This window comes from Mauremys mutica, chromosome 7 (assembly GCF_020497125.1).
Source record: "Mauremys mutica isolate MM-2020 ecotype Southern chromosome 7, ASM2049712v1, whole genome shotgun sequence".
Taxonomy (NCBI): domain Eukaryota; kingdom Metazoa; phylum Chordata; order Testudines; family Geoemydidae; genus Mauremys; species Mauremys mutica.
The window spans coordinates 30,254,906-30,282,305 of record NC_059078.1 but is presented as its reverse complement, the minus strand read 5'-3'; the positions used below and the strand labels follow the sequence as shown (position 1 = coordinate 30,282,305).

Sequence of the window (27,400 nt, the reverse complement as noted above, 5' to 3'; positions counted from 1 at the left end):
GCTGGTATCCAGGACATTTTTGAGTATTTGTTACATCTTCAGTCGTCAGGTCTCCTACTTAGCTCATTGAGGGGGCATCTGGCTGTGATTTCAGCATTTCATCCACCCATCCATGGGAGGTTAGTATTTTCTAATACCATGGTAACAAGATTCTTGAAAGGATCCTTTGTCTCTACTCACCATTGAGAGAACCAGTTCCTTTGTGGTACCTTACTATGGTCTTAGTGGCTCCTATGGGACATCCATTCAAGCCTCTGGCATCATCTTCTTTTTCTCTTTTGTGTCAAAAAACTGCATTCCTGGTGGCAATAACATCTGCGAGGAGAGTGAGTGAGTCGCAGGCTTTGATGGCAGAGTCTCCTTACACACAATCCTCCAAAGACAAAGTGACCTCGTCGCCGCACCCTAAGTTTTTATCTAAAGTGGTTTCTCAATTTCATTTCAAGCAAGTGGTGTATTTACCTGTGTTCTTTCTTATGCCACATTCAACCCTGGTGGAGCAGCATCTTCACACAGATGTCAGGAAATGTCAAGCATTTTACCTGGACAGGGCTAAACCTTTTCATGCTTCGCTTCGCCTATTTGTGTTGTATGCATACAGAAGGAAGGGACAAGCAGTCGCTTCGCAGACGATCTCTAGGGGATAACTTCCTGTATCAGGACAGCATACGGCTGATTGTGCCTCCACAAGGCTGCGAGCTCATTCTACAAGAGCGCAGGCTATGGCGATGACGTTTTTAAGTGATGTTTCAGTATTGGTTATCTGCAGGGCTGCCACTTGGTCATCTGGGCATTTGCCTATGAAACATTATGTTACTACTACAGCATCCAGAGTAGATGTAAGCTTCGGGAAGGCAGTTCTGCAATCCTTGTTTAAAATAGATTCCAAGCCCCGCCTCATGCAAATCATGCTTGAGAGTCAACTCCTTGGAATACATGGTTGCATCTCCTCGAAGAAGTAAACATGATTACTTACCTGTGTTGTGAGCATCCTTCGAGATGTGACGCAGACGTGTATTCCACAACCCACCTCCGTCCCCTCTGCCTCGAACTCTATGCTCTTGGTGTTCAGCATGAAGGAACTGAAGGGGATCGGGGCGGCATTGCCTTCGATAGCCAGAGGTGGGCTACAGCCATGAGGTGCACCCCTACAGGTACTGCTAGGCAAAATTCTCCGGCTCCAGTGCACTGGGTGTTCACACATCTATGTGGAATACACGTCCACTTCACATCTTCAAGAACAACAGTAACAACACAGGTAGGTAACTGCTTTGTCTTAGTGGACAACCAGTTGAACATGAGCTCCTGGTGCGATGCTGTAGCCAAAAGGGCCAGTGCAATCCTTGGCTGTATAAACAGGGGAGGAGTGAGTAGGAACAGGGAGGTGATTTTACCTCCATAGACGGCATTGGTGAGACCCATACTGGAATGGTGCAGCCAATCGTGGAGTGCACATTTTTAAAAGGATGTTGAAAAACTGGAGAGGGTGCAGAAAAGAGCCAGAGGAGTTATGAGAGGGCTGGAGAAAATACCCAACAGCGAGAGAGCTGGAGAGCTCAATCCGTTTAGCTTCTCCAAAAGAAGATTGAGAGGTGATTTGATCACTGTGTGTAAGTAGCTTCACAGGGAGAAAACACCAAGAGCTAAAGGGCTCTTGAGCCTAGTGGAGAGAGAGAGAGTGAGAACCAGTGGCTGGAAGGTAAAGCCAGAGACATTCTAATGAGAAACAAGTTTTCACAGTGAGGGTGATTAACCACTGGAACAAACTACCAAGAGACGGGGAGGGTGGATTCTCCATCTCTCAGTATCTTCAGATCCAGCCTGGTGCCTTTCTGGAAGATGCCATAATCAGACACAAGTGGGCTTAATCCTGGGGTAACTGGGTGACACTCTCTAGCCTGTCCTATACCAGAGGTCAGACTAGATGATCTGATTGTCCCTTCTGGCCTTAAACTCTGTGGCTCTCTCAAACAGTATTGAGCAGACACAAAGCTGTGGGGCTGAGGCGATCACTCATGTGGACTGGAGTTTCTCTTTGTGTTTCCAACTGGTCCCAGTTCAGTGTTGCTGCCCCTGGGATTGGCTCCCCTTTGGTTTACTCTTATGAGGTTGTTACTGGTACTAGAGTAGCAAAGAGGCCAGAGTTCCATTGTGCCTATACGCGTGAACGGTCCCTGCCTCAAATTGCTCACAATCTGAGAGCTCCTCTCCAGACAGGTCTTGGATCAGTTAAGAAACAGAAATAGTTACATTGGGAATGTCCCCTCCAGTGCAGGACGTGGCTCTGGTGGATGCCCCCTCCAGCGCAGGACGTGGCTCTGGTGGATGCCCACTCCAGCGCAGGACGTGGCTCTGGTGGATGCCCACTCCAGCACAGGACGTGGCTCGGGGATGCCCACTCCAGCGCAGGACGTGGCTCGGGGATGCCCACTCCAGCGCAGGACGTGGCTCGGGCGGATGCCCACTCCAGCGCAGGATGTGGCTCGGGGGGATGCCCACTCCAGCACAGGACGTGGCTCGGGGATGCCCACTCCAGCGCAGGACGTGGCTCGGGGGGATGCCCACTCCAACGCAGGACGTGGCTCGGGGGGATGCCCACTCCAGCGCAGGACGTGGCTCGGGCGGATGCCCACTCCAGCGCAGGACGTGGCTCTGGGGGATGCCCACTCCAGCGCAGGACGTGGCTCGGGGGGATGCCCCCTCCAGCGCAGGACGTGGCTCGGGGGGATGCCCACTCCAGCGCAGGACGTGGCTCGGGGGACGCCCCCTCCAGCGCAGGACGTGGCTCGGGGGACGCCCCCTCCAACGCAGGACGTGGCTCGGGGGACGCCCGCTCCAGCGCAGGACGTGGCTCTGGGGGACGCCCCCTCCAGCGCAGGACGTGGCTCTGGGGGACGCCCCCTCCAGCGCAGGTCGGGGCTCGGGGGGATGCCCACTCCAGCGCAGGACGTGGCTCGGGGGGATGCCCCCTCCAGCGCAGGACGTGGCTCGGGGGGATGCCCCCTCCAGCGCAGGACGTGGCTCTGGGGGATGCCCCCTCCAGCGCAGGACGTGGCTCGGGGGAATGCCCCCTCCAGCGCAGGATGTGGCTCGGGGGGATGCCCACTCCAGCGCAGGACGTGGCTCGGGGGGATGCCCACTCCAGCGCAGGACGTGGCTCTGGGGGATGCCCCCTCCAGCGCAGGTCGTGGCTCGGGGGGATGCCCCCTCCAGCGCAGGACGTGGCTCTGGGGGATGCCCCCTCCAGCGCAGGACGTGGCTCAGGGGGATGCCCCCTCCAGCGGAGGACGTGGCTCGGGGGGATGCCCCCTCCAGCGCAGGTCGGGGCTCGGGGGGATGCCCCCTCCAGCGCAGGTCGGGGCTCTGGGGGATGCCCCCTCCAGCTCAGGTCGGGGCTCTGGGGGATGCCCCCTCCAGCGTAGGATGTGAATCAGGGGACGCCCCCTGCAGCAGAGGACATGGATCGGGGGACGCCACCTCCAGCATAGGACGTGGATCATTGGATTCATCATCCGGTGCAGGACATGGATCAGAGGATGCCCCCCACAGCACAGGACGTGGATTGGGGGACGCCTCCTCCAGCACAGGACGTAGATCAGAGGACACCTCCTCCGGTGCAGGACGTGGATGCCCTCCTCCAGGCCGGGGTCAGATCAGGGGAGGCCTCCCCCCCGACCTTCTCAGGGCAGGATGCTGCTAGAGTCTCTTTGTTCAGAGGAAGTGCCTGCACTGGGGTCACAGTGATTTCCCTGCAATGGCACCAATCCCAGTCTGGTTAAAGTGGTCTCCAGTCTGCACACAGAGTAGCCTATTAGTATATGACAGCTAGACAGGGGAGTGTGAGCATCCAGGGGGATGCAGATAGTCAGCCCCTCTTTACCTTGCTGGATTTGTCATCAGCAGTGGTAAGGCCAGAAGCAACCATGAGATCATCCAGTCTGGTGCCAGCGTACCGCAGGCCAGAGAATCACACCCAGTTACCCCAGGACTACGCCTAGTGACTTGTGTCTATCTAAAGCATCTTCTAGTCGCCCCAGCCTCCTGCCCCGCTCTAACCCACTCACTCCTACTCCCCTTCTGGTGCCAAGGTGGGCTGGGAGCCAGGACTCCTGGGTTTTGTGCTCACCACTCCCCAGCTGGGGAGATAAATCCCCCCACTCACCTCTGGCAAAGCGGCTCCTGCAGGCAGTGCGGTGCTGGGGGAGCAGAGGCCTGGCTGGCAGTGGGGGCCCTGCCCATCCCCCACAGTGGGGCACCCTGGTGCTAGTGCTGCAGACCCTGTTACATAAGGAGATGGCAGCGTTCACTGAGTCAGTCCGTCCCTGGCTTTTCAGCCACTCACACCCCTTGCCCAGCGCCCAGTGCAGTCCGCACCTCCAGCTGGCTGGGCCCAGCAAGGGGGAGAGTGCCCTGGGACCCCTGTCAGCCAGCACTGGGCAGCCAGCCCCAGCCGCCACTTCGGGTCCGGTCTCCGTGCACACAGCATTCAGCCTGCTAGAGCGCAGCCCGGAGCAGAGAGAAGGCGGGAGCCCTGTTGTGATACACACACACACACCACACAGACACACCACACACACACATACACGCCACACAGACACACACCGCACGTGCACGCTGCATAGACACATGCATACACATACACACTGCACAGACACACACACACTTACGTACACGCTGTACAGACGCATACTGCGTGCGCACACTACACACACATACATGCTGCACAGAGACATACACACTGCACATGCACACACACTGCACAGACACATGCATACACATACACACCGCACAGACACACATACAGGCTGCACAGTAGCACACATACACTGCACCGAACAGTCCCACCTCTTAGAGATACACACACATCATACAGAGAGACACACAGCACATCCACCATGAACACACAACACAGAGACAGACACACACACTTAATCCATATAGACACAGACCACACACAGACTCAGACACACACAGATCTATCCATCCGTCCCCAGACATGTGGCTGCATTTATCTTGTGAACTCTCCATCCCCACCCACCCCCATCCATCGACACAGGAGGGTGCAGGGTGATGTGTGTAACCCTGCCTCGTGTTCTCGGCAGGAAGCTGGAGGAGGTGCACAACAGCTTCATGGACGAGAAGGACAAGCTCATAACCGGCATCTACAATGAATCCAAGGAGCGGGCCAGGTTTGCACAGCTCCCCCAGCCCCTGCCTCAGTTTCTTTTTCCATACCTGGGAATAAGGATTTCCTTTCCCAGAGGGTTTGGCAGTTGGGCTGGGATAAAGTGCTGCTGCCAGAACCTCTGGGGACCCCTCCCTATGTTCACCCCATGCTGGGGCCCCCTGGCTCTCTAGGAATACCCCTGTTCACCCCATGCTGGGCCCCCCTGCTCTCTGGGGACCTTCCCCCCTTCACCCCATGCTGTCCCTCACCATCAGGGGAGTCTTCCTCCCCATTAACCCCATGCTGCCCCTCACCCTCTGGGAAATCCCTTCCCCCTCCTTCACCTCATGTGGGTGTCCCCTGCCCTCTGGGAATCCCTCCCCTCTGTTCGCCAATATTGCCCCCCACCGTCCAACCCAGTTTACTCCTTGCCAGCTTCCACCAACCTCTGGGGAGCAGGGAGAATCTCTCCCTCCATTCACCGCCTGCTGGCCCTCAGTGCCCTCTGGGCATTCCCCTCTCCCCCACCCCACATGCCCCCAGCCATCGCAAGGGGAGCGATGAGCCGCTAGCCAGGGGCCATCAGCTTGAAGGGCTGGGAGTGGAAATGCAGGCGCGTGTGTGCGTGTGCTCACGAGGGTGTGGATGAATGTGTGTTAGTGTCCAACACCAGGTGCATTAGTGTGTTAGCATCCATGTGTGCTAGAACATGTGCAGATGACAGTGTGTGTGCACCAGCATGGGTTGGAGTGTGCACATGCCTTGGGGCATTTGGACTAATGTGTTAGAGAATGGGCATGTGCATTAGAGTGTGTGTTACTGGGCATGTGAACACAAACGTGCACTAGTTTGTGTTAGAACATGTGTGCAGCTGTACACTGCATGTACCCCCGTGCTCTAGCATGTGTTTGCATGTTAGTGTGTGCTTCATGCACTAGCACGTTACCATGCCCCCATGCAGTAGTGTGTGTTAGCATGTTACAGTGTGTGCCCCAATGAACTAGCATGTTAGCATCCTAGTGCATGCACATACCCATGCTTTAGTTTTGCCTTAATGTGTGCATGGATGCACTAGTGCGTGTTAGAGCATGTGCATTCACATATGTTAGTGCATGATGCTGAGCATCACTGCTCCCCTCCCCACTGTCCAAAGTGTGACCTGGACCCTGCGCCTCTCCTCCCACAGGGTCAATGGCTTCCAGAAGCAGCAGGAGCTCCTGCGCCAGAAACACGCTGAGTTCACACAGCGCTACCGCATCCGGCCCAGTGGGGACAGTGCCCAGAAGTGACAGGCACTCTGGACACTATATGGGGGGGACTGGGTGTCACAGATGCTGTATGGGGAACACCTCACACACACACTTGTGCCCTCCCTTCAATAAATCACTGCCCATGGCCCCAGTGCCATTAGCCTTCCTGGAGGGTTCCCACCACTGCTTCGGGGAGGGGGACATGGGATTCATCTGAGCTCTCCAGCTCCCAGCCTGCATTATCCAGTGTCACCACATGGGCTCTTGGAGCAGGGATGAGCCCCGGGGCCCTCTCCTGTCCCCACCGCCCCTCCCTGTGGAAGCAGGAGCTGCAGCAGCCCCTCTGAACCAGCCGGGATCCCAGCGCTGCAAGATTATCTGCAGCAGTGTCCAGGAGGGACTCCGGTACTGAGAGCTTCCTCACCGCAATGCCATGCCAGGCACCTCATCCCAGTGAGCTGGGGCCGGGACGGACACTGGGAGAGGGAGACTGCCAGGCACATATCCAGCCCCCACCAGCAGGACCAGAGACCAGAGGGGCCAGTGTTGCCAGGATGGGGATCAGAGAGTTGAGGGGGGCAGCCCCCCACCTGCACACACACACACAGGCAGTTGCTTAGCCAAGCCTCTACACAGCCAGGGCTCTGGGCTGAATCCCCCCATCTGAGTGGAGCACTGGGAGTGCCAAGTGAGAGTTGTGCTGGGTGGATTTGGGAGGAGTGGAGACACCAGAATCGGGGGGGGGGGCAGGTGAGCCACCCCAATGATCATTAGCCACGGTTCCAGACTCTGCTCCACCCTCCCCAGAAAACAGCTAAACCCACAGGGCATCCAAAAGCCCCAGTGCCGGGGCAGCGGGTATCAGAGCCCCAAGGGCTGTGCACCCCTGAATTCCCTTCTACATCCCTCTGTGTGTTCTTATATCCATCCATCTGCACCGTACCCCTCCCTCCCCACACATCCCTCCCTCCGTCTCTCCATCCCCAACCACACACAGCTCCCCATAAACACCTCTCTACGTATCCATCCGCACCACATCCCTCCCTCCGTCTCTCCATCCCCAACCACACACAGCTCCCCATAAACACCTCTCTACGTATCCATCCGCACCACATCCCTCCCTCCGTCTCTCCATCCCCAACCACACACAGCTCCCCATAAACACCTCTCTACGTATCCATCCGCACCACATCCCTCCCTCTGTCTCTCCATCCCCAACCACACACAGCTCCCCATAAACACCTCTCTACGTATCCATCCGCACCACATCCCTCCCTCCGTCTCTCCATCCCCAACCACACACAGCTCCCCATAAACACCTCTCTACGTATCCATCCGCACCACATCCCTCCCTCTGTCTCTCCATCCCCAACCACACACAGCTCCCCATAAATACCTCTCTACGTATCCATCCGCACCACATCCCTCCCTCCGTCTCTCCATCCCCAACCACACACAGCTCCCCATAAATACCTCTCTACGTATCCATCCGTACCACATCCCTCCCTCTGTCTCTCCATCCCCAACCACACACAGCTCCCCATAAACACCTCTCTACGTATCCATCCGCACCACATCCCTCCCTCTGTCTCTCCATCCCCAACCACACAAAGCTCCCCATAAACACCTCTCTACGTATCCATCCGCACCACATCCCACCCTCCATCTCTCCATCCCCAACCACACACAGCTCCCCATAGACGCCTCTCTATGTATCTATCCATCCATGAATCCCCACACATCCCCATCTCATCCATTCCCCCCTCCCCCGCTATTTCCAATTTCCCTTTGTGACTATCTGAGCATGACGCTCACACACCCCAGGTTCCCGTGCAGGGTGCATGCAAAGGGGCGAGTGGGGGGCGGATTCGGGAGACACACACACCCATGCTGGGCAAGCGCCAGATGGGGAGTGCGGCTCTGGGGCCTGTGCATGAAGGATTAATCCTGGCATTTCACACATAGTTCCCATCGCAGCACACTCCACTAATCCCCTACCCACGTCATGGCCTCACCCGCCACAACCCCCTCTGTGCCTGCTGGGAGGTAGGCTGCTGCATGGAGCTCCCTGCTGGGAGGGAGAACCCCTTGGCGCTGTGAACTTCCCCACAGCAGTGCCCAGCCAGGGATTCCAGTGCTGTGAGCTTCCCCACAGCAGTGCCCAGCCAGGATCTAGGAATTAGCAGGGAATTAGCACTTCTGGGTCCACATGCCCAATAAGGAAGTGCACTGGCTTCCAAGCCCATCTCGCCAGGCATCACTATGAGCTGTGTATCCTCCCGATCAGCACCCCACAACCCACCCCCAGCACCCTGCTCTGCCCCCCTGCCCAGGATGGAGCTGGCATCAAATATGCTTCCCCTACAGTTGTGTATTTGAGGAGTTTAGCTCTGGTGGTGCTGGGGGTCAGAGTCCGAGGAGGAAGGGGCATTGATGGCATTTTCCATGCCCCATCTCCCATCCCAGCAATTCCATCCTGTAGGGGTGGGGTGTGGAAATCCATCTAAGCCATCCCTGCCCCCTCACTCTGCGCTGTCAGTCCACCCTGCCCAGGGGCGCCAGGTCAGATTCCTGAGCCCCCCTCCCCAAATGCACCTTGTGCTACAGCAGGTTTCAGCGGCATGTGCAGGCTTCCGCTAGTGGCTGGTGTAGGGGGCACCTGGCTGCCTAGCTCAACTCCTGCTCCACTGGCCAGAAATGGAATGGGCCCAATCTAGACGGGATGGCTCCCCCTGCAAGCTCCCCATGGCCAGCTGCTCCTGCACCCCTGCAGGGGGACTTCCCCAGCAGCCTGAACTGCCCTCTGCACAGTGCTGGACATGGGCATGTGGGCCGCAGCTCAGCAACTGCTCAATCCTTCCCCAGCTACCCCTCCATCCTCCAACCATCCCCAGTCATCCTTCCCCAACTACCCCTCCATCCATCTCCACCCCTACATCCTTCCAACCATCCCCAGCTACCCCTCCATCCATCTCCACCCCTACATCCTTCCAACCATCCCCAGTCATCCATCCTCATCCACCCCTCCATCCTTCCAACCATCCCCAATCATCCTTCCCCAGCTACCCCTCCATCCTTCCAACCATCCCGTCATCCATCCTCACCCCGCTCCATCCATCTCCACCCCTCCATCCTTTCAACCATCCCCAATCCTCCGTTCTCACCCTGCTCCATCCATCCCTCCTTCTCCACCCATCCATCCATCCCGTCATCCGTCCTCACCCACCCTTCCAACCTTCCATCCATCCTCACTCATCTGTTCTCACCCACCCACCCTTCCTTTCATCCTCCATCCCCACCCCTCTCCCCGACTCCATACCCACAGGCCCCTCCACCTATCCCTCCCCACACACCCATCTACCCCTCCACCCGTTCCGTTCCCCACTATTACCACAGGGGCTGCTCACAGCATCCTCCACCCTGGATGGGAGCCTAAGTACCATCCATTCCCCCAGCCAGCTCCCTCCTGCCCTCCCTCCCCTGCTTCCTGCCCATCACCCCTCTCCTGCTCCGCCTTGCTGCCCCCGTTCCCCCTCCCGGTCCCGCCGCGCTCCCTCCTCCCGCTGCCTGCCGCCTCCCCTGGGGCCGGGCTGGGCCGGGCCATCAGTCACTCCCTAGAGCCAGCCCCGCTCCCTCTCCCCGGCCGCCCGCGGCCGCCTGGCTCACTCGGAGCCGCTCGTTCCTGCAGGCGCGCTGGCCCCGCGGGCTCCGATGCACCTGTAGCCGCCCCCGGCAGCGGGCCCCCCTGGGGCCGGGCGGGGCCCGATCCTTGGATTTACCTCCCCACGGACTGCGGAGCCGGGCTCCTGCGCTCCCTTCGGGGGACTCCCAGGGCCGAGGGGTCCGTGCTCCGCATCCCGCCAGCCCAGCGCTCGGAGCTACCATGCGAGTGCCCCGGACTGCGGGCGCTGCCGGAGGGAGGGGGCAGCTGCCGGCCAGGCGCCCTGGGCACCAGCGCTAGGGGACCCCCACACTCCGGCTCGGCACCATGAGAGCCCCCGGGGAGACCCTGCACCTCCTGCTGGCTACAGCGCTGCAGCTGATCGGCTGCGCAGCTAAGGTAGGGGGCTGGGGGGAGCGGGGTACCTGGGGGAGCGGGGCATTGGGGGGCTCGGGGAGCGGGGCACCTGGGGTGGCGGGAGGGGCACTGGGGTCTGGATGCAGCGGCGCACCTTGGGGCTCGGGGCAGGAGGGCACTGGGGGGGGGAGCTGGGCACTGGGGGCTCAGGGAGCCGGGCAGTGGGGAGCTGGCACTGGGGGCTCAGGGAGCCGGGCAGTGGGGAGCTGGCACTGAGGGAGCTGGCACTGGGGGCTCAGGGAGCCGGGCACTGGGGGCTCAGGGAGCCGGGCACTGGGGGGGGGCAGGCATTGGGGGCTCAGGGAGCCGGGCAGTGGGGAGCTGGCACTGAGGGAGCTGGCACTGGGGGCTCAGGGAGCCGGGCAGTGGGGAGCTGGCACTGAGGGGGGGCAGGCATTGGGGGCTCAGGGAGCCGGGCAGTGGGGAGCTGGCACTGGGGGAGCCAGGCAGTAGGGAGCTGGCACTGAGGGAGCCGGGCACTGGGGGGAGCCAGGCAGTAGGGAGCTGGCACTGGGGGCTCAGGGAGCCGGGCAGTGGGGAGCTGGCACTGGGGGGAGCCAGGCAGTAGGGAGCTGGCACTGAGGGAGCCGGGCACTGGGGGGAGCCAAGCAGTAGGGAGCTGGCACTGGGGAAGGTACCTGGCCCTTTCCCCGTACCAGTGGAGGACGCACTGTGGGGCTGCCGTATCCCGGCAGGGGCAGGCACAGCGGGCCCCGCTGGGTTAGCGCCGGGTCCCGGGGGGGGGGGGGGGTAGCGCACGGTCTGGCCTTGCCGGGGGCCCCGGGCGGGAGGGAGGGTGGCTAGAGCCAGCGCGCAGGCTGGTGGCTTGTAGCGCTGGGGCAGTGCTGCAGTGTCCGGGGTAGCGCCCAGGACAGGGGACAACTGGGACAGACAAGCGCCCCCCCCCCCCCGCCTGGGATTCCCCCGCTCCAGGGTCTCCCCAGCGGCCCAGCCCCTCCGGTTCCTGCCGGGATCCACCCCCACTGCCCGGCTCCTGCTGCCCTGACCTCCGGAGCTGCCAAGATTCCACTCACCCCTGTCCCACCGTGCCCCTCCCCGCCCCCGAGCACGGGGGGAGGGGCTGGGAGCCAGGACTCCTGGGTTCTGTTCCCAGTTCTGGGAGGCCAGCGGGATCTAGTGGGCTGGGGGTGTGGGGCTAGAAGACAGGACGCCTGGGTTCTATTCCTGCTCGGCCAGTGACTCCTTGTGAGTGAGCTGTGGGGGTGGGTCCCCTCTCTGCCCTGCCCAGGACGGGACAGTTCCTCAAGCCCATCCAGCCAAAGATTGTTCCACTGCCCCTAATCACACATACACCAGGGGGAGCTGTTCCTTCCGACTCCTCCCCCAACTGCTGATTTGTTATTGTAGGGTCTCTTGGGGGTGTACCCAGCCTGACTGCCTGCAGGTTAGTGGAGCTCCTCTGGGTATGCGGGGGGGAGCGACAGGAATAAGAGGGGAGGGAGTCCCTGAGGCTGGGGTGTAATGGAGTGGGGATAAGAGGGAGTGGGGTGGGGGCTCCTGCAGAGCTCGACGAAGGGGGAATGGGGCTCAAGCGAGCCTGGGGAGGCAGCCTTCCCTCCCCCCTCCCCCCCATTGTCTGGGACTCGGAGCCTGACTGCCTACATCTCCTCCTTTCCAGGCACCACAGCCCCAGACGAAGGGGACTCCCCCGCTGGGGGAAGGTAAGAGACTGGGGTGAGGTGCGGGTTGGGGGACTGCTGCCACGAGGCAGGGGGGCGTGTTTGAGGATAGCAGTGCTGAGGGGGCACATTAGGAGGTTGTTGGGGGTACAGGCACCTCACCCCAGAGGTGGCTGCATCTCAGTACTGGCGTAGGATCCCTATGTAATCAGCCCTCATACCCCACACCAGAGGTGGCTGTGTCTTGTGTGCAGGATGTCAATGGGCACACTGGGGGTGGGTGGGAGGGTGTGCCTTGGTCATGTCGGTTGGCATTGTCAGGGTGCGCTGACCCCTGGCACTGGCCCCCTCTGACCCCCGCAGTGATGCAGTGGATGGAGGTTTATAACCGCAGCTTCTGCCAGCCGAAGGAGATGCTGGTGCCCGTGAGCGAAGAGCACCCGGCCGAGGTGGAGCACCTGCTGGCACCCTCCTGCGTGCCCCTGCGTCGCTGCGCCGGGTGCTGCGCTGATGAGGGGCTGCAGTGTGTGCCTACCCGCATGCATATGGTGGTGATGGAGGTAATGGGAGGGAGGGCAGGGGAGAGAGGAATGCCAGAGGGTGGGTGAAGAGCCAGGCACTGCGGGGAGGGGAATGCCAGGGGTGGGCAGACAGCTGCGGGAGGGGAATGCTGGCGGGGGCGGAGGGGTAGCCAGGCACCGGGGGTGGGGAATGCCAGAGGACAGGGGGTACCAGGCACTGGGGATGGGGAGTGCCAGAGGGAAGGGGGTAGCCGGGCACCGGGGGTGGGGAATGCCAGAGGACAGGGGGTACCAGGCAGTGAGGGTGGGGAGTGCCAGAGGACAGGGGGTACCAGGCAGTGAGGGTGGGGAGTGCCAGAGGACAGGGGGTACCAGGCAGTGAGGGTGGGGAGTGCCAGAGGACAGGGGGTACCAGGCAGTGAGGGTGGGGAGTGCTGGGGGTGGGAAGAGCAGGTAGCGGGGATAGGGGGATGCCAGAGCACAGCGGGGAGCTGAGGGAAGGTGTATGCTGAGGAGTTGGGCCTTGGCATCACCCTACATAAGGTGGGCTGATCCCCGATCCCTAGGCACTTGGTGCCCCCCTCACTCACCCTTTCTCTGCCCCCAGGTGATGAAAACCCGCTACCTGCACAGCCACCTGGGCCAGCTGGCCTTCGTGGAGCACAGTGCCTGCGAATGCAGGTGAGGGGGGTGTTCGTTGTTGAGAGTATGGGGGGCATTGACGGGGGTCCCAAAGCATCTCTGTGCCCACGGGGCTCAGTCTCCCCCAAGTTGTGACCCTACTGGCTCTAAGCTTAGCCAAAGCTTGAACACCCCACTGCAGCCAGTGACCCCCCTCTCAGGCAGACAGCCCCACAAAGGCACATGGGGGGCTGTGAGCTCCCCGGTTCCTAGGATGACTGCTGTGGTCTCTCCCCCTTGGCACTGTGCCACCCCTCCCCCATTTCAGGGGGCACCCCTCTCTCCTAGGGCATCACACTGCCCCCCAAAGGTTGATCCCCTTTCGGGGGGGAAGTTCTCAGCAGCCCCCATTTCCCTGTTAAGCTGGTGTCCCCTCTTTTCTTTTGCAGACCAAAGACAAATAGCAAAGTAAATCCAGAACGGTAAGGACCCCCAGCTCCCCACACCTCTGCTGGGAGAGGCCAGGGCTGGAGCAGACCGGAGCTTCCCCCACAGCCAGTGTTCCCACCCCACTCCCTACAGCGCCCCCTGCTGGCTGAGAGGGGAGCTCAGTTCTGATTCTCTCCGCAGGCCTGGGCGGCCCAAGGGGAAAAACAGCATTGGACACAAACACAAAAAGAAGAGACCCCCTGAACGGGACTCCCCTCACCTGTATGTCCAGGGACCCTCGTGCACCCTCCAGTCCCTGCATGCCCTCCACTTCCTTACTAACTCTGCTTGCATTGGGGGGCATTGAATTGGGGTGATCAGGGAGTATCAGGTCACTGCTCTCCACACCTTATGGGGGTTCACTTCTAACTGGGGGATCCCCAGGCCCCCCACTCCTGTACCTCATGGGGGATCAAAGGAGGAGTGGACTACCCAGCCCAGCAGCATCAAGGCCCCCTCCAGCACCATGAGGATTGGGGCAAGGGGGTTCCCCCCTCCCCTATGTAGAGACCCTCTTGAATTGGGGCGGGAGGAGGTGCTGTTCTATAGGGATTCCCTATACACTCTAAAGGGTGGGTGAAGGCCCCCTGTTATATGGCAGGCAGAGCAGGGGACCCCCAGAGGTTTGGGGGGGCCAGGAAGAGGAGACTTCCCTCAGTGTGGAGGTGGGAGTGGGGGGCCCCAGCACCATGTCTCCGGGGGCCAGATCATCTGGATTCTTTCCCTGCCCCCAGGTTCTCCTGCCCGCCCTGCTCAGACAAACGGAAGCGCCAGGATCCTCAGACATGCCAGTGCCGCTGCCGGCGCAGGTCCCAGCACTGCCGGGACCAGGGCTTGGAGCTCAATGAGCACTCATGCAGGTGAGACCCCCTGACTCCCTCCACCTCCCTCAAGGCCAGAGACACCTCAAACTCCCTCATGGACCAGACATACCCCTCGACATCCCCCTGGACCAGAGACACCCCAAACTCCCTCATGGACCAGACAGACCCCTCGACATCCCCCTGGACCAGAGACACCCCAAACTCCCTCATGGACCAGATAGACCCCTCGACATCCCCCTGGACCAGAGACACCCCAAACTCCCTCATGGACCAGACAGATCCCACAACATCCCCCTAGACCAGTGATCTACCCGAATTCCTTCACAGACCAGGCAGACCCTCCAACCTCTACCTTAACCAGAGACACCCCAAACTCCCTCACAGACCAGAAAGATCCCCCAACGTCCCCCTGGCCCAGAGACCTACCCGAACTCCTTCACAGACAAGACAGACACACACACCCCCAATCTCCCCTGGACCAGAGACCTACCCAAACTCATTCATGGACCAGGCAGATCCCCACCAACATCTCCCCATGGGCCAGAGGCAACCATGACCCCCCTCAGACAGACAGACCCCCATCTCCCCTATGGGCTGGAGATACCCCCTGAACTACCCTCACAGGCCAGACAGACCCTCCCGAATTAGTGTTGCAGGATAGAGCCCCCCACTCCTCCCCCATCAGGCTTTGGGACAAGGAAGGTGATTCTGTCTGGGGGAGTTGGGGGTCCTGGGGTTGGTGTCCCTGAACCTGCATGGCCCCTCCAACTAGGGTGACCAGATGTCCCGATTTTATAGGGACAGTCCAGATTTTGGGGTCTTTTTCATATATAGGTTCCTATTACCCCCCACTCCTGTCCCGATTTTTCATACTTGCTGTCTGGTCACCCTAACTCCAACTGCCCTGAGCCACTCTGTTCTCCCCCGAGGTGTGAGAAGCTGCGCAGATGATCTGACGGGGGAGGGGGGTGACCTGGGACCAGCCTCTCCCCCCCCTGCCCAAGCCCAGCTCTTCATTGGAACCAGGACAAGACTCTGGCCCTGAGCTCCCCCTGCTGGAGAGGAGCCCAAGGAAGATGAGCAAGGCTGCCCAGGAATGGACCTGATGAGAGGACTCCTGGGACCATGCTGGGAGGGTCAGACCCCATTATCCACTGCCTGGACAGGACCTGTCAGGAGGGTCTGCATCTTGCACGGCCTCTCGTGGACTGGGGCAGCCAGATCCCAGGGCCCCTCCAGGACTCGGGCAGCTGGATTCCAGGACCCCTCCACGACTGGGGCAGATGGATTTCAGGGCCCCTCCAGGATTGGGGACCAGATCCTGAGGCCCCTCCAGGACTCCAGCCCCCAGATTCCTTTGATGCCCACCAAGGCTGCCCCAGCTCTGCTGACCAGACTCTCATCCCTTTGTCGTTATTTAAAGTTCCACACACACCCCTCACTGCCCCATTCATCCCCAAACCCCTTTAATTTAATACTTGCCCTCACCTTCCTCTCCATCCCCCCGGATCAAACCCTGTTTCCCTACTGGAGCCAAGGGGAGGCTGGACACCAGCTCAAGGACTCTCCCAGGGCACGTCCTGCTGCTGTAACTGCCCACACATTGGTATCCGGCTCTAAAGCTATTAAATGGATGCGACACGATGGCCTGCAGAGCAGTGAGCACACGACCCCCACAAACACCTATAGGGGTCGAGGGAGCATGCCCCACTCTCGGGACTCGCCGGATTGGAAGGGGCTGCTGTTCTGTGGGGCGCCCTATATACTGCACTGGCTGGGGGTGCCTCGTTAGAGGAGGTCCCCTGTTGTGTAGGGGTGGAGAGGGAATCCTTGGGGGTTATTGGCCTTTCACCTTTGAACCGGCCTTCATTTATGCTCCACAAAAGTGTGGCAGCCTTTACACCCATGAGCTCTTCGCCCCAGGGCTGAGGGCTCCTTCATGCTTGGTGTGTGAGGAAAAATTACTGCTCCATCCTAGAGGCGGCTGCATCTCAGCACCAGGTGAGGGATCCTTCTGCACCCCACCCCAGAGGTTGGCTCCATCTTGGTATGGGGCAGGGGATTCCTGTCTGTACAAATGCCATATTTTGGAATCCTTTGGAAACACAAGGTGCTGGAAAAGCATGAGATGCAGTTGATGTTCTATGTGAGGATACTGGAAAAACAGGTGGGCTGAGCTAGCAAGGGGTCAGGATTGAGGGTCATGGGCAGAGCTGTAGGGGTGGGGAGCCTAGGGCTGGGCTAGCAAGGGGCTGTGTTGGTCAGGATTGAGGGGCAGGGGCAGAGCTGGGTGGGTGGGGAGCCCAGGGCTGGGCTAGCAAGGGGCTGTGGGTCAGGATTGAGGGGCAGGGGCAGAGCTGGGTGGGTGGGGAGCCCAGGGCTGGGATAGCAGGAGGCTGTAGGTCGGCACTGAGACCCATCAGAGAACAGGACGAGGGAATATGTGGGGGATTCCCTTCCTGGCTCTGGGGCCTGTCCCCCCTCCCTTGGGAGTGTGCAGAGCTGTCACTCTAGTTCCCAGCACCAGTGAGTGGGCCCAGCTGTGCCGGTGCTGGCATAGCCCACAGAGACGTGCTGCACTTCATGACCAGGCTGCAGCCCTGGGAAAAAGGGAGGGGGTGGATCCTGACAGAGCCAGCACCTGCCTGTGTGAGCCACATGTATGAGCCCAGCTCCGCTGCCCCTCCCCCACTCCCTCACAGCCTGTGCCCAAGAACAGGCTTCCTAGGTACCAGCGGGAGGGGCAGGGATCAGGGCACATCATGCACCTATGAGGGGGAAGAGTGCAAGGGTGAGAGCTCCAGGGCTCCATCCCCGCTCTCAGAGGGGAGTGGGGTCTAGTGGTTAGAGCAGGAGGGGCGGGAGCCAGGACACCAGGCTCACAGCTCTGCCTGTGCCACCTTGGCCTGTTCTCCCCCTATATGTGCCACGCGCCCAGCCTGCCTCATCTGCCCTGGGCTTCTCCAGGTGCTGAAATGGCTCCAATTTCAGCAAAATGTGGGGCTAAACCTGACTCCTACATATTTGCACAGAGGAGGCAGGGTGCCCTTGCCATCCAGCAGGGGAAACTGAGGCACACAGATGGGGGAAGGATGGCCCAGTCTCACATGGATGGAGGTAGGGCTAGAATCCAGGAGTTCTGACTCCTAGGCCCCCTGCTCTAATCACTCAACCCCACTCTGTGGTTCTGATGTGTTGATTCCAGCTGGATAAACTCCCAGAATCCAATGGCTGGTCAGGAGGGGGGATCTGAGGGCAAGCCTCTGCCCTCCCACACAGGCCATGGCCTCAGGGAGCCTGGGGGTGGTGGGGGCACGGCCTCTGGCCGATAAGGAACTGCGCAGCCTGGCAGAAGGCCGATAGCTGAGTACTCGCTGCCAATCCCTTATCAGTCCATGGCTGTGGCCTCCTGCTCTGGTGCACGTAAGCTGCTTGGGACGGGGTTGGGGGGGGCAGGGCCATAGGCAGGGGGTGCCATAAGGATCTGGGGTCCAAAAGCAAGAAGTCAGGAATCCTCAGCAGGTGGGGTCTGACTCCAGAAACAGTGCAGCCTGGACACCAGGGGCACAAGCCAGGCAGGAGACAGGGTCTTGGATGCCAGGGTCTCACACCAGGCTGGAGGGGTGCTGTTGCCCTGACACTGGGGCCTCAAGCCAGACTGGGGTTCCAAGCCAGGCTGGGGGCAGGGCAGCCGGGATGCTAGGGTCCCAAGGCAGGATGGGAAGGTGTGAGGCAGATGCAGGGAGCTGGGGAGGCAGGGCTGCTTATTTGTCCTGCACCCGCTTGTTTGTCCTGCACCCGCTGCCTCCAGACTTTGCCCCCACCCAGAAGCTCCAGGAAATAGCAGGGGGAGGGGGGGAGGGGCGACTTTGACCCCAGAGGCACTAAGTGCAACCTGAGACATAAACACCCTCCAGCCCTCCCAGCATCCCACATGAGCAAGAGGGCAGCAAGAGAGATGGCACCGCGCCCCATTGGGGGAGGACTGAGAGGCAGGACTCCTGAGTTTTATCCTGGCTCTGGGAGGGGAGCGGAGTCTAGTGTTTGGGGATCCAGGACTCCTGGGTTCTATCCAGAGCTCAGGAAGGGGTTGAAGACTGCCATGGCACTGGGCTTTCCCCCGCACGGCTCCTGCCCAGCTGATTTCCATTCTGGCCGTACTTTGGTCCCTGTCAGAGCCCTCAGGAAAGTAAATATTTGGAGAGTCCCGAGGGGGGCTTGGCTGGCTCCCCAGGCAGCCCCCCCTCACCTCCCTGAGACACAACCCCCTAGCCCCTGGCCAAGGCCAGTGGGGAAATGAGCCAGGGTCTAGGCATTGGCACTGCTGCAGAGTGTACTCCATGCTGGGCAAGCAAGGGTGCCATGCAGCTGGCAGGGCACAGAAATACTGGGCTACCCTCCACCCCAGCTATGCCTCTGTTTCTCAGTCCTGACCCACAGCTCCCTTGCTAACCCAGCCCTGCTCCCTCCCCCAGCTCTGCTCGTGCCCGTGATCCTGACTCACAGCCCCCTGCTAACCCAGCCCTGGGCTCCCCAACCTACACATCACTCACCTCACAAGGCAAGACCCATGGGTGAGGAGGACAGGGCTCGAGAGCCTTGTGATCAAAACCAAAGGGGTCTGGGGCAACAGCCCTGGGCAAATGGAAGTGGTCTCAAGCCAAAGCAGCCCGGACACCAGTATCTGAAGCCAGGACAGAGGTGTCATAACTCGGATGCCAGGGTTCAAAGCCAGGATGGTGTCATGGCTTGGGTGCCCAAAAGCCAGGACAGGGGTATCATGACCTGGATGCCAGGGTCTGAATTCAGGTTGGGGGTGGTGCAGCCCAGACATCAGGGTCTCCAGGAATACCCAGGGCTAGGGGCGGGTTGTGTTTGGATTATGTCACCCTAGTTTGCAACTGGCAAATAGCTATGGCAGGAGACCTCAGATCTCATCTAATCAACTTATCTTCTGTCCAAATGCCCCCTGGGATTCCAGGGGCGAGGGAGCAGCACAGCCCTGTGGGCCCCAATGATGCCAGGGACAGAGCTGGATGGTGATGTTAACCCCTTTGCGTCAGGCACCTCTGAGGGCAATAATGAGACTCCCTTGCCCTCATCTTACCACCCCAGCCAGCTACCCTCCACTGCCTGGGCACTGAGTGAATGGTGCCAACAGCCTCCCCCAGGCAGGGGAAGCATCAAATCCAGCCCTGTCACACCTGCACCCGAGCAAGCCAGGTTGGCACTTGGCACTGGAAAAGGAAAGGGAAAGAGTAAGGGGGGCACCCTCCCCTCCCACCAGGCCCGCTCCCTCCAATGCTGTCGTGGGGCACTGGCATCCCCTAGTGGGCATAATGGGCATGGCCCTGTGGGGAAAGAGCCATTTCTCCTCCGGCCCTGGGACAGACTGAGGGGGTGAGCCCCAAGAAATGTGTGGGGTGAGGGGGTCAGGAATGGGGTCTTGGGGGATTGTAGGAGCTGGGGCAAATCCTGGGAGATACTGATGGATGCCAGGGGTCACAGAGCAGGGGAATGGCTGGGCCAAGGCAGGGGCATGGGGTTGGTGGGGGAGCTCTGGGGGGGGGCAGGGATCGCCATGAGCTAACGGGGTCCTGGGGTCAGTGATGGGCACTGGGGTGGGGGTGGGGGTCACATGGGGTCAGGGGTCACATGGGGTGAAAGGGCCATATAAGGTTATCTGAGGTCACAGAACGTCTCCCTGAGGGCTGAACCCCGCCCACAACAGGAAGACCCCGCCCCCCATGGACGCCATTTTGCGCCGCCAGCAGCCAGAGCGTAAGTGCCCTTGGCTCTGGTCACGTGACGCAGAGCTGCTTTGGTCACGTGATGGGGAAGATGGCGACCCCCAGGGCGGGTTCCGGGCCTGGCCAATCGGGAAGTGGGAGCTGCCGGCGGCTGCGCAGAGGGGTTTGGAGCGGGGTCTGGCGAGGAGGTGAGAGCCGGGGATGGGGGGCCCCGAGGGAGTCCAGGGGAGGGGGGGTCCAGCGAGAGGGGTGAGGGGCCCGGAGAGGGAAGGCCCCGGTCATGGGGAGGCTGAGCCCGGGGCTGTGGGGACCCAGGAGCCTGGGGGTGCAGTGAGGGGGGAGTTCCAGGGTCACGGGGGATTGAGGGGGGCCGAGCTGGGGGCTGTGGGGACCCAGGAGCCTGGGGGTGCAGTGAGGGGGGAGTTCCAGGGTCACGGGGGATTGAGGGGGGCCGAGCTAGGGGCTGTGGAGACCCAGGAGCCTGGGGGTGCAGTGAGGGGGGAGTTCCAGGGTCACGGGGGATTGAGGGGGGCCGAGCTGGGGGCTGTGGAGACCCAGGAGCCTGGGGGTGCAGTGAGGGGGGAGTCCCAGGGTCACGGGGGATTGAGGGGGGCCGAGCTAGGGGCTGTGGAGACCCAGGAGCCTGGGGGTGCAGTGAGGGGGGAGTTCCAGGGTCACGGGGGATTGAGGGGGGCCGAGCTGGGGGCTGTGGAGACCCAGGAGCCTGGGGGTGCAGTGAGGGGGGAGTTCCAGGGTCACGGGGGATTGAGGGGGGCCGAGCTAGGGGCTGTGGAGACCCAGGAGCCTGGGGGTGCAGTGAGGGGGGAGTTCCAGGGTCACGGGGGATTGAGGGGGGCCGAGCTAGGGGCTGTGGAGACCCAGGAGTCTGGGAGTGCAGTGAGGGGGGAGTCCCAGGGGCACGGGGGATTGAGGGGGGCTGAGCTGAGGGCTGTGGGGAGCCAGGAGTCTTTGAGGCAAATGGGGCCTAAGCGGGATCCATCCCTGAGAAAAGGGCCACAGAGGGTCCCGGTGGGGGGTGGCCAGGGAGAGGCAATCTGGATCCATAGGGAGTGGAGGCAGGGGGCCCGGGCAGGGGGGCAGGGCCCTGTTGAGGTCTGGGTGCCCCGCAGGCATATCAAGGGCTCCCCAGCAACTGGCTTGCCTCTCTGGAGTGCCCAGGGCAGGTGGGCATCAAGGGGAACCTGTGGTGGAGGAGGGGAGAGCCCCACAAATCCTGACCAGGTGTGGATCCCCAGGGAGAAGCCGGCTCCTGCTCGAGGGCCTGGGGACATCTGGGTGCACAAGGTGAGGGACCCCGCAGGAGCTGGGGAGATGTGGGTCTGGGCCTGGGAGGCCACAAAGAGCGAGAAGGACCAAGGGGAGGCCAGGGTGTGGACCCTCCAGAAAGCGGGGGACAGGAGAGTTGGGCATGGAGAGGGGAGGCACGAGGCACCCTAAGTGGGCAAAAGTAATGTGCATCACATGGGGCCTGATATTGGGGGGGAACTGCAAACACACATGGGCAGGGGAGCAGATATCACTGTGGGGTGGGAATGGGGGGCACAGGTAGGGAGACCCCACTGATGCACATTGGGTGGGTGGGAGTGGGGGGCACAGGTGGGGAGACCCCACTGAGGCACATTGGGTGGGTGGGAATGGGGATACAGATGGGGAAATCACATAGGGGAGAGCTAGAATAGGAGGTGCAGGTGGGGAGACTTGGTGGACGTTGGGAGACCCCACCGTCCATGAGATTCTCTGGCTGGCACACCAGAGGGCAGTGGTGTCTGATGCTACTAGGGCAGGGAGCGGAGGAGAGGCTCCTTCAGCTGGAGGACAGGTAAGTGGGGCGTCCAGAGGCTCCCAGGCCTGGACGGGGGGTTCCGGACTAATGGACTTCGTGCCGCTGCATGCCTAGGGTAGGATCTGGAGGGGTGGGTAGCAGTATGAAGGACCAGTGGAGGGCTTAAAATATTTACAGCATGTCACTGTGTGTTTGAGTTGGGGAGGTGGGCATGGGGTGTGCAGAGGATTGGTTCAGGCCCAGAGAATGGGATGACACCACCTTCCTCTCTAGGGGATGCTGGCTCTGAATTGGCCCTGGCTGGCTTGGGGAGGGAATAGGATATGGGGACTTTCCTCTCTAGGGGGGCTGGCTCTAATCCAGCTCCGGGGGGGACTGGCTGGGGCTGAGGGTGAGTCTCTTGGTTTACTCCCACTAACCAGGTTCTCATTGCATGTCCTTCCAGGATGCAGTCGAGCCAGGCCACAGCACTGCTCACGCTCTGCCTGTGGGCGCTTTGCCATCCAGCGCTGGGCACCGAGGGCAAGAGAAAGCTGCAGATTGGCGTCAAGAAGCGGGTGGAGAACTGTCCCATCAAATCCCGCAAGGGAGATGTGCTGCACATGCATTACACCGTGAGTGCAGCCCCATGGAAGGGGGCAGTGCCAACCAGCTAGGGCCTGGGGGTCTGTATGCCAGCAGGCACGGGAGGCATCAGCTAGCCAGAGCCTGAAGTTCTGGGGCCAAGGAGAGACCTAGTCAGCCGATGTCCCTGGTGCCCCATTAATGCAGGGAAAGGGAGGGCACAAGTATTTGCCTGTAGCTCCTGGGGCAATGTTTGTGTGTTGGGAGATGGGAGTCTTTGGCTGGGGCAGGCCTCTCCATCTCACCCCCTCCTTTCCCACAGGGCAAGCTAGAAGATGGGACCGAGTTTGACAGCAGCATCCCACGTGACCAGCCCTTCATCTTCTCGCTGGGGACGGGCCAAGTCATCAAAGGCTGGGACCAAGGCCTGCTTGGGTAAAGGCCTGCCCTGCAAGTTGGGGGAGGGGGTGTTCAGAGAGCAGTCCCCGCCACATTAAGCCTGGCCTCAGCTCAAGCTGTGGCTGGAATCACAGAGTGAGGGACCCAGGCATCCAGCTCGTGGTGGGGCACGTGGTGCCTCTCCCTTCTCTGGTGTTAATCACATTTATTACAGTAGCCCCTGAGGACCCTCCGCTGTCCCAGGCACTGCACAGTCAGGACCGGCTGCAGCCCTGCTCCCCCAAGTTCCCACTTGACCAGTGGAGGGGCCAAACGGCTCCTGTTCCGAGCCTTGGCATGGATTTGCAGAGCGATTCATGCCCCGGCCTTTGTACAGTCTTAGAGCATCCCCTGCGTTGTGCTACAGCCTAGAACCACCCCCTTTGGCAAAGGGTGAAACCCACCACTCTGAGATGGAGCCCTCGGCTCCAGCTCCTTCTCTCTGTGGCTCCCCAGCTAGTGCCTGGTAGACACTTCATCCCTTCAGGGGGTGATGCAACCAACAGGGATTTGCTGCGACCCGGCGCAGCCTTTTCAAAACAGACGGGTGTTTATTGGTCACTTGGCCTCCATCATTAAAGAGGCCATCTTAGAATGGAAAACAAAGCTTAAATCTGAGTCCATGGTGGCAGCATCACCTGCCACTCTGGTCAAAGCCTGGAGTCTCTCTGTCTCCCTACACTGAGTATTGGCAGCTGAATTCTGATCACCGTGACCTCAGCCCCTTGGTGCCCAGGTGCTGTGTCTGGGTCTCCTTCTCCTTTGGCTGGCAGTCGTGGCCGGCCAGCCGGACTCCCGGTGTTTCTGCAGGGCTCGATGCCTTGATGCATTCGCCCCCAGCTAGAGCGACCCACAGCTGTCCCTTCTCCCCTGTGCTAGGGGGGAAAGTAACCCCTTCCCGGCCAGGGGGTGGCAATCCCAAGTGGGTGGGGAAACTGAGTCATGCCTCTGGTTCATACGGATATGACAATTCCTACGCTCTGCACATGCCGCCTGAGCCTTAATTCAGACTTCGCTCCACCTGGCCTGTCTGCAGTGATCTTCCTGATGCTGCCAGCCAGCCAGCCATCGATCACTGGGCTTGTCCATCCTGGTGACTTCACAGCAAAGAGATTAACACCTTCTTCTCTTTGAACTGGATTCTGCCTGTTCCCACTCTGAGTCAGCGGCAGAGCTGTAAACAAAGCAGGAGTCCTGGCTTCGAGCCTCCTCTGCTCTAACCCACTGGACCCCACTCCCCTCCCAGAACTGAGAATAGAACCCAGGAGTCCTGGCTCCCAGCCCCCTCTGTTCTAACCAGTAGACACACTGAATATTACGCTGTGCTGCTCCAGTGATGTTATTCAACTGCTAGTGGCCATAGCCAAGCTAGTATCACACGCTGTTCCATCCCTAGCAGTGGCTGCAGGTGGATACCTGGATTTCCCCTCCCCCCCCATAGGGGGTGGATACACCACATAGGCCAGTGAGCAGCAGCTCTTCGGACACTACTGTCTTACCCACTGTGACTGTCTCCTGTGCTTCTCAACCAATCTGGGTTTTTAAGCCTCTTGTTGTTTTGGTTTGGGCCGCCCTGTTTGCTCGTGGAGCCGACAGTGGTTTGGGGGGTGGATGAGCTTATAACCAAGAGCTAACTGAGAGGCTGCAGTGAGTAGAAAATGGATTCTCATGCCTGTAAGCCACTCTGGGTCAAGCAACAGGGTTGGGAGGGATTCCAAACCTGCCAGGGGGTGGGCAGCTGCCCCAAAAGTGATCCCCACTGGGGGAAGGGTGGTACAGTGGTTAGAGCTGTTTAGATGGCTAGTTCTCAGAATGGGGCTGGCTCCTAGGCGCTACTGTAAGACAAACAGGGCCCTAGCCTAGGGCTCTGGAAGCCCTGGTTCCATTCACTGCATGGGCAGGTCACTCGGTTTCTCCATCTGCAGCTGGGGATAATAGCTGTGCCCAGCCTCAGACCTGTGCTAAAGATTGAGGTGCCCGGACCCGGTGGGGGCCAGAGCAGTACCGAAGATCGGTCTAGAACTGACTCTTTCCTGCACAGTCATCCATCCCAAGGCCAGAAGAGCCCACGGTGACCATCTGGCCTGACCTCCTGTCCCAGGCCATTGGACTCTTTCTGGCCGAACTAGAGCAGAGCTGTTAGAAGAACATCCCGTCTTGATTTAACAATGGCCATGACAGAGAATCTACTGCAGCCCTTGGGAACTTGGAGGCTGGCAATCCCACTGATGCTCACACTCAAGGTTCCTGGGCTTAGAGGTCCAAATGCAGCCATTTTACTGATGGCAGAGAAGGGGGTGGGGGTGACTTCCCCAAGATCCAGAGAGTGAGTCAGTGGCAGGACCAAGAGCGGAATTCGGGAGTCCTGCCTCCCAGCCCCCTGCTCTAGCCGTGGAGACCCATTTCCCTCCCCCAGGAGTCCTGACTTTCATTCCCACCTCCCCCCCCACCCTGCTCTAGCCCACAGGGCCCCGCTCCCCTCCCAGAGCTGGGGGTAGAACCCAGGAGTCTTGCCTCCTAGCCGGAGACTTTTGCCCCAGGAGAGGGCTCTGAGTGGCGGCTTAACAGGGGAAGCTGCAGGGTTGATGTTTGCTGCTGTTGGGTTACAATAAGCATATGATCCTGTCTTTGCTTTCTTAAAGGGGCTTTGTGGTGGGGAGCTGGGGGGGGGGGTTGCTGACTGAGAGGTCTGGCGCTGTTGACTCAGCAAGTCTCCCTGCTGTCTCCTTTTAGGATGTGTGAGGGTGAGAAGAGGAAACTGGTGATTCCCTCTGAGCTGGGTAGGTAGCCAGGGATTGGACTGACCCACTCTGCAGGGGGAATGTGGTACAAGGCCTTTCTCCTCTAGGGAACGCCAGCTCTGATCCGGTCCTAGCAGAACAGACTGTTGGGGGTCTCTCCAGTTTCCATGTCTTGCTAAAGTCACCTGCCCAGAACCACCACCAGAGGGGGCTGTGGGTGGGACTTGAGGGGCATCAACAGAGCTGCGAGGTGGGAGCCTGGGGCTGGGATAGCAGGGGGCTGTGGGTCAAGACTATGGGGCATCAGGGTGTTCACTCCTAGGCCAGTCCCCTGTGGGAAAGCAGGTGGAGGGGAGGGGGCACTGGTTTGGGTGCCCAAAAGATACTGACATTTAGGGGAGGGTGCTCTTTGTGCCAGTCTGGCCTCTTTCCCATTGCTCAAGTCCCTGCCCGAAATCTCCCCTTCCCCACCCCCCGAGTTGGTGTTACCCCCCTGCATTGGGCTGGGGGGTCAGTTCCTTGCTTTAAATTGTCTCTGTTTTCTCCAAAGGCTACGGGGACCGAGGGGCTCCACCCAAGATCCCAGGTAAGGCCACTATGCCCCCGATGTGCTTGGTCCCTGCCTGTCCCTCGGGGCAGTGGTGCCAACCATGTGAACTGCCAGTCTCCACAGCCTCCCTCCAGTCACTGACTGGGCCAGTCCCTCCCCTATCGCCCCCCAGGCAGCAGGGCCCCTATCTGGCCATCAGGCAGTGAGGTCTTCCCTGCTCCCCTCCCGCACAGTGACATAGGGTCCCCGCTGTGCAGAATGGCTGGGGGGTTCCTGCCTGCGTGGGGGAGGAGTGGGGCAGGATGGCATGATGCTCCCCTGACTTTGCCCTGTCCCCCCTCCAGGTGGCGCAACACTGATCTTCGAGGTGGAGCTGCTGAAGATTGAGCGACGACCGGAGCTGTAGGCAGGCTGTGGGTGGGTGGGGGAGCTCTGGGGGGCCTTGGCTTGGTGGGAAAAGGGTGGTGTGTGCACATGGTCACACAGGGGGGGCAGAGGGGTGTTTAAAAAAAATCCTGGAAGATCAAAAATAAAAGCACAGACTGGAGCTGCCCAGTGTCTGGGGATAGGGGGTGCTGGGAAGGAAGGGGGTCTCTGGAGAATGGTGCAGAGGGAGGGCAAGCTCAGAGCAAAGTAAATGGAGAGCTGGGGCTCCTAAGTGCAATCTCGGAGGGGAGAGGGGGCTTGTCAGAGCAGGGAGTCCAGGCTTCTGGGTTCTCTCCCTGCCTCCAGGCAGATGCTGTGAACCCTCCTGCCATGGAGTGGCACTGCCTGCCTTCGCCACAGGGTGGCACCTGGCAACAGCTGGCAGCCCCTCTGCCTCTGACCCCCTTTCCCAGGCAGAGAGGGGAGGGGCTGTGCCTGGGACAGCATGGGCAGGGCAGGAGGGAGGCTTTGGGCACTGGCCTGGCTGGGAAGAGAGAGCCGAGGAGCTGAGCTGGGGCAGGCCTCGACCCGCTGCAG

General features: G+C 60.4%; 2 protein-coding genes across 12 annotated transcripts in view; both read left to right on the top strand.

The window, feature by feature from the left end:
* The window catches only part of DNAJC4 (DnaJ heat shock protein family (Hsp40) member C4), an 80,548-nt gene extending 73,985 nt beyond the window's left edge, over positions 1-6,563 (top strand). For 4 of the 5 annotated variants that reach the window (XM_045022774.1, XM_045022773.1, XM_045022771.1 and 1 more), the window contains 2 exons: positions 5,103-5,189; positions 6,354-6,563. In XM_045022774.1, coding sequence (XP_044878709.1) covers positions 5,103-5,189; positions 6,354-6,456 — 190 coding nt within the window. In that variant the 3' untranslated portion in view covers positions 6,457-6,563. The remainder of the gene's footprint in view (positions 1-5,102; positions 5,190-6,353) is intronic. The other variant, XR_006580834.1, reaches the window with a different exon arrangement.
* Positions 6,564-6,708: 145 nt separating this feature from the next.
* LOC123373698 (peptidyl-prolyl cis-trans isomerase FKBP2-like) lies at positions 6,709-26,984 on the top strand. 7 transcript variants are annotated; one of them, XM_045022766.1, is made up of 13 exons: positions 9,615-10,477; positions 11,864-11,900; positions 12,135-12,177; positions 12,499-12,695; positions 13,264-13,337; positions 13,727-13,759; positions 13,908-13,988; positions 14,501-14,626; positions 22,590-22,758; positions 23,031-23,143; positions 25,880-25,926; positions 26,438-26,473; positions 26,782-26,984. In XM_045022766.1, exons 4-13 carry the CDS (start codon positions 12,501-12,503, stop codon positions 26,841-26,843), a joined length of 936 nt encoding a protein of 311 aa, XP_044878701.1. In that variant the 5' UTR covers positions 9,615-10,477; positions 11,864-11,900; positions 12,135-12,177; positions 12,499-12,500; the 3' UTR covers positions 26,844-26,984. The 7 variants fall into 7 exon arrangements, 6 of the variants coding, with proteins under 6 accessions (XP_044878699.1, XP_044878700.1, XP_044878701.1 ...); XM_045022764.1 differs by lacking the exon at positions 11,864-11,900 and having other exon boundaries at positions 9,608-10,477; XM_045022765.1 differs by lacking the exons at positions 11,864-11,900; positions 13,908-13,988 and having other exon boundaries at positions 9,610-10,477.
* The last annotated feature ends 416 nt before the right edge of the window (positions 26,985-27,400 follow it).

Bases quoted from the DNA above. Each gene is read 5' to 3' on its own strand.
- LOC123373698 (XM_045022764.1), top strand. From the start codon at position 10,406: ATGAGAGCCCCCGGGGAGACCCTGCACCTCCTGCTGGCTACAGCGCTG. The intron at 13,338-13,726 runs GTGAGGGGGGTG...TTTCTTTTGCAG, and splicing joins CACAGTGCCTGCGAATGCAG to ACCAAAGACAAATAGCAAAG. The intron at 23,144-25,879 runs GTAAAGGCCTGC...GTCTCCTTTTAG, and splicing joins TGGGACCAAGGCCTGCTTGG to GATGTGTGAGGGTGAGAAGA.